Source organism: Sinocyclocheilus anshuiensis, unplaced genomic scaffold (genome assembly GCF_001515605.1).
Source record: "Sinocyclocheilus anshuiensis isolate Anshui unplaced genomic scaffold, SAMN03320099.WGS_v1.1 scaffold1746, whole genome shotgun sequence".
Taxonomy (NCBI): Eukaryota; Metazoa; Chordata; class Actinopteri; order Cypriniformes; family Cyprinidae; genus Sinocyclocheilus; species Sinocyclocheilus anshuiensis.
In genome coordinates, this window is record NW_015545562.1 from 309,204 (window position 1) to 314,472 (window position 5,269).

General features: G+C 32.7%; 1 protein-coding gene across 3 annotated transcripts in view; it reads right to left on the bottom strand.

Annotated features, from left to right (window-relative positions):
- Positions 1-5,269, bottom strand: part of LOC107698347 (CD2-associated protein-like) — a 64,281-nt gene that overhangs the window by 29,775 nt on the left and 29,237 nt on the right. For all 3 annotated transcript variants that reach the window (XM_016499304.1, XM_016499305.1, XM_016499303.1), the window contains exon 6: positions 2,344-2,513. In XM_016499304.1, coding sequence (XP_016354790.1) covers positions 2,344-2,513 — 170 coding nt within the window. The remainder of the gene's footprint in view (positions 1-2,343; positions 2,514-5,269) is intronic.

The window sequence follows — 5,269 nt, forward strand, 5'->3', positions numbered from 1 at the left end:
GTTGGACTTTTAAAATGAGTCTCCTGTAGGCTTTGTGTTTTTTTTTTGTACATTCATACTTTTTCTTAGACTGTTTTTCAGGTTAAAAAGTTTGGGGTCATTTAGACTTTTTTTTTTTTTTTTATCCAAAACAGACTAATAATCTATAACTATTTAGTAAATCATCTGACATCACATGATGACGTTATAAATGAACTTTGAGCTCTTGATAAGAGACGTAGTGGATGATTCAACTGAACTGAATGACATAATGGGATGCAAAATGTGACAAAAAGGGAGAAAGGAAGTATTGGTTAAATGCATTAATATTGTAAACAGAGCTAAATGACTTAAAGCATAACATGGAAGGTCATTTGTGGCAAATTTAACAACTATAACATGATGTACACTAACATTTAAAAGTTTGGGATCAGTTTTTATCTTTTATTCAACAAGCATGCATTAAAATAACCAAAACTGACAGTAAAGATTTATAATATCACAAAAGATTTCCATTTTAAATAGATGCTGCTCCTTTGACTGTTTTCAATATTGATCATAAAAAGGAATGCGTCTTGAACACCAAATCAGCATATAAGAATGCTTTCTAAAGGATCATGTGATACTGAAGACTGTAGTATTGGCTGCTGAAATAAATGACATTTTAAAAAAACTGCAATAACATTTCACAATTTTACCGCTTTTACTGTATTTTTGAGCAAATCAATGCAGCCTAGGTGAGTGAAAGGGAGTTCTTTTAAAACATTTAAAAATGCTAACGATCCCATATTTTTTGAATGGTAGTGTACTACTAAGTGAAACAGAAAATTAAGGGAGAAATGTAGGATGGGGATGATTTTAACCAAGCTACATCTCCACTAATCATGTGCTATGAAATTATTGTTATTAATAATATCTATATTAGGGGTTTCCAAACGTTTTAATGAAAAAGAACCCCCAAATATAAAGACAAATTTATTCATTCATTCATTTACACGTGTGTGTGTGTGTGTGTGTGTGTGTGTGTGTGTGTGCAGAATTTTTTTTAAAAAGCATGATATTATGAAGAAAACGTTGTATACACAAAGCAAAAATGCATGCACAAAAGTAAGCAATAAATATTACTAAATAATTGAACATATTAATAAACATTATCTGGAAATACTTTGTATTTTGTTTTTCTACAAAACATTTTTTCTGACCAACATCAGAATACTAGAGAGATATTTTATATATATATGTATATATATATTGTATATAGCTCTTTTCACATTAAATATCATTGCAAAGCAGAAAAACCATTGAGCAAGCTAACGACAACAGTCAACCTAGAAATATACAAACTTTTCATATGTACGATGAAAAATTTAATTCTTAGTGTTTCATTGTGTAAAAGAAAAATGTTGCCTCAAATTGTAACCCAGTTCGAATATCATTGATTTATATAGTATTATATCCTTAGATTCCTTACCAACGGAGTATGGGTTACATCACCAAAAATTTCAAAGCAAACTATTATGTTCTGATGAGACATTTCTTTCAGTAGAGTAATGCGCACTGATGAATCACGCACAACCAGGGGAATTTATTATGGTTGTAAAAGGGTTCATCTTGATTTGAAGCTGTCTTTAAGAATGAAACTGAAGTTGCAAACAGCTGCCTATAAAACTAAGAGCAAACAAAAAGTTGTAGCTTCTAGAAACGTTAACACAATGCACACGTCTAGCAACTAAAATGTGCAATGCCTTCCAGCTGTGCAGAGAAAAAAACGATAACAAGAGAAGCAGTCCATACCAGAATGCTTCAAAAACAGCCACCCTAAATAATGAAGTCCAAAAATAGAAAGACATATTTCCTAAAAAGGAAGGTCTCATCTTGAGACTGTCTGCCTATACGGTAAAGTCTTGAGCAATCAAGCAATCACTGGCAAAACTTGTAGAGCAGTTAGACATGTAATTACCATTCAACGCTCCATTGCTCTTGGCTATGGGCAGCACTGATTTTCATACATGTCAAGGCAATGATATAATTTTATAATTTTATATAATAAGGCACTACTATGTGCTACATTGGTTTGTGGTAGTTCCTACTTCATAAATACCAGAATATCTTGCATATATAACTACAGCCACACATTATTTTTGATTGTGACATCTACAATACTGAAAGATTTCTGTTTACCGTGAAGTGTATACTGCATTTTCTGGGATTGGTACTAGTCCTGCAGTATAGAGCAGTGTTTCCCAACCTTTTTTTAGTCGCGGCGCCCTTTGGAAATTTTAACAAACTTGTGGCACCCTACAAAAAAAGGAAAGACTTTAAGGAAGGCAAATAAGACATTGTCACGTGCAGAACTACACTTACTTTTTCTTTCTTTTCCTCATTGTCAGATGGTAATCTTTGAGAGACTCTGAGTTTTACAGAGCCCTCTCTGAATATGTCACCAAAGCCGATGCCCTTGATCTTCTTCGGTTGGGCCATGACTCCATTGCCTTGGTGAGGGGATGTGGGGCTAGACGCTCCATCTCTGTTATCTGTGAACACACACTTCTGTATGAGTACCACCACAACAAGCTTTACAAAATTTTGATAAAAAAAAAGTCATGTGTCATGTGCAAAGTAGACTGTATAAACATTGTTAAAATAACTGATACACACATGGTCAGAATTGTTGGTACCCTTGGTAAATATGATCAAAGAAGGCTATGAAAATAAATCTGCATTGTTAATCCTTTTGATCTTTTATTTAAAAAGAACATAAATTTTATTTAAAATATATTTCAGATATATTTTACTCATAAGAATTTCTAGGGGTACCAGTAATTGGGTCCAATGTGTGCTAGAGAAAAACATTTATTTCATAATGATACTTCCCCCCATTTTAAATTCTTATTCTCCAATGAAAGGTTAGATTTTTGTGATTTTTAAAAAATAAAAGATCAAAAGGATTAACAATGCAGATGTATTTTCACAGCCTTCTTTGATCATATTTACCAAGGGTACCAACAATTCTGACCACGTATGTATTTGAATTTGAAGTTTGAATTCACAAACACAAAAGCACAATAAAAGTTATCATAAAAGTGATCCATGCAAGTTGTGCGCTGCATGCCAGGTTTTCTACAGTCATACAATACATCTGTGTGAGGAACAGATGAAAATTTAAGCTGGAACTAAAAATCTTGACATCTGCGCTAGCTCTCCTGTATGAAAGTTCATGTCAGAGGTAGCGATGTCCATTCATGAATGAATCGTTCTTATGAGCCTGATCTTACTAATCTGAATAATTTGTTCAATCAGACTGTTCAGTCTGTTGCTCACACTAAGCTTTTATGAATTCAGAAAACTTGGAATACAGTATTCAATTTTAATTTTGCTATAATGCTTCTTTACACTTTAAATTGGAAAACCTTGTGCTGAAAAAAAAAACAACCTGTACATATCTTTACAATTTCTCCTTTTCGGGTTGCACAGAAGAAAGAAATGCATACGGATTTGGAGAAACATGAAAGTAAATAATGAAATTTTTCATTTCAAACTTACATTTTTTGGGTGAACTATTTCTTCAAATGTACACCAAATATTTATTCAGTATGGGCCATTATTACTTAATTTATACGTTCAGAAGTTTGGGGTTGGCAAGAATGTTTTTGAAAGTCTCTTATTCCCATCAAGATTGCTTTCATTTGATCAAAAATGCAGTAAAACCGTAATATTGTGAAATATTATTACAATTTAAAATAACTGTTTTTTAATATATTTTTATTCCTGTGATGGCAAAACTGAGTTTTCAGCAGTCAAGTATGGTGATTTGGTGCTCAAGAATAATTTCTTATTATTATCAATGTTGAAAACAGTTGTGATGCTTAAAGGGATAGTTCACCCAAAAATGAAAATTCTGTCATTAATTACTCACCCTCATGTCGTTCTAAACCCGTAAGACATTTGTTCATCTTCGGAAAACAAATTAAGATATTTTTGATGAATTCTGAGAGCTCTCTGACCCTCCCATAGACAGCAATGTAATTACCACGATCAAGGTCCAGAAACGTGGCAAGGAGATCGGTAAAATAATCCATGTGACATCAGGGGTTCAAACTGTAATTTTACGAAGCTATGAGAATACTTTTTGTACGCAAAGAAAACAAAAATAACGACTTTATTCAACAATTCGTCTCCTCTGCGTCACCCTGGTGCCATTTTGGAGAATATCCACTGAACGCAAACGGCGTATGCTGTTCTGTGTCAGCTGCACCACACAGATACGTTTTCTATGTTGTTTACACTTTGATTTGAACGAAAACAACGTTGCATTATATAGAGCTCTTAGAATTCATCAAAAATATCTTAATTTGTGTTCCGAAGATGAGCAGAGGTCTTACGGGTTTAGAATGATATGAGGGTGAGTAATTACTAGGGATGTAACGATTAACCGCGAGCCGGTTGAAAATCGATTCAAATATGTGACAATTCAAATCGGTTGAGATGCTAAACAAATCACGATTCAATTAGGTTTAGGAGTTTATATGAATGTATGTCTGAGGGGAACTTACTGTCTTTAGAAAAGTTTAGATGGTATTTTTTCTTTTCATCTTGCCTCTGTAGAATGCATATTAAAGTTCATAAGTGCAGCGCTGCTTTGTTTACAGTGGAAACCAAGGAAACGCTTTAAGCGCCACCTGCTGGCAGAGAGTGAATCTGCGTCTCATTCAGCTCGTCTGCTGTTTAGTTCAGATGTTTTATTTAGTATAGTTTAACAAAAGTAAAGTCAGACCATTCTGTTTTTGCTTCAAATTTTGAAATTATACAGTCTAATTTAGATTAAAAACTGCTCATGTTGCATGTATGCAGCATCTTTGTTTGGATCATGATTAAAATGCAGTGGTTGCCTCTAATTTTAAAAGGAAAGAGCACAGACAAAGCCTTATTTTGTTTATATGAAGATATTTATTTTATTTGTGTTACTTATTTATTTGATTTGGGGCTTGTTTTAAAATTTCTATTTAGTTTCGTTATTTACATTTCCATTATATTTAAATTTTGTTATTTAGCAAACGCTTTTATCCAAAACGATTTACAAATGAGGACAATAGAAGCAATCAAAACCAACAAAAGAGCAGTAATATGCAAGTGCTATATTAGTATATTATTATAGTGTTATATTTAAATTTCACAAAGAAACGTGGAGCATTTTGCCCAAGCAATAATAAAAGGAAACATTTAATTTATAATTTGTCTTAAATCTAATTTTGTTAAAAAAAATTATAATAATCGTGAATCGAATCGAATC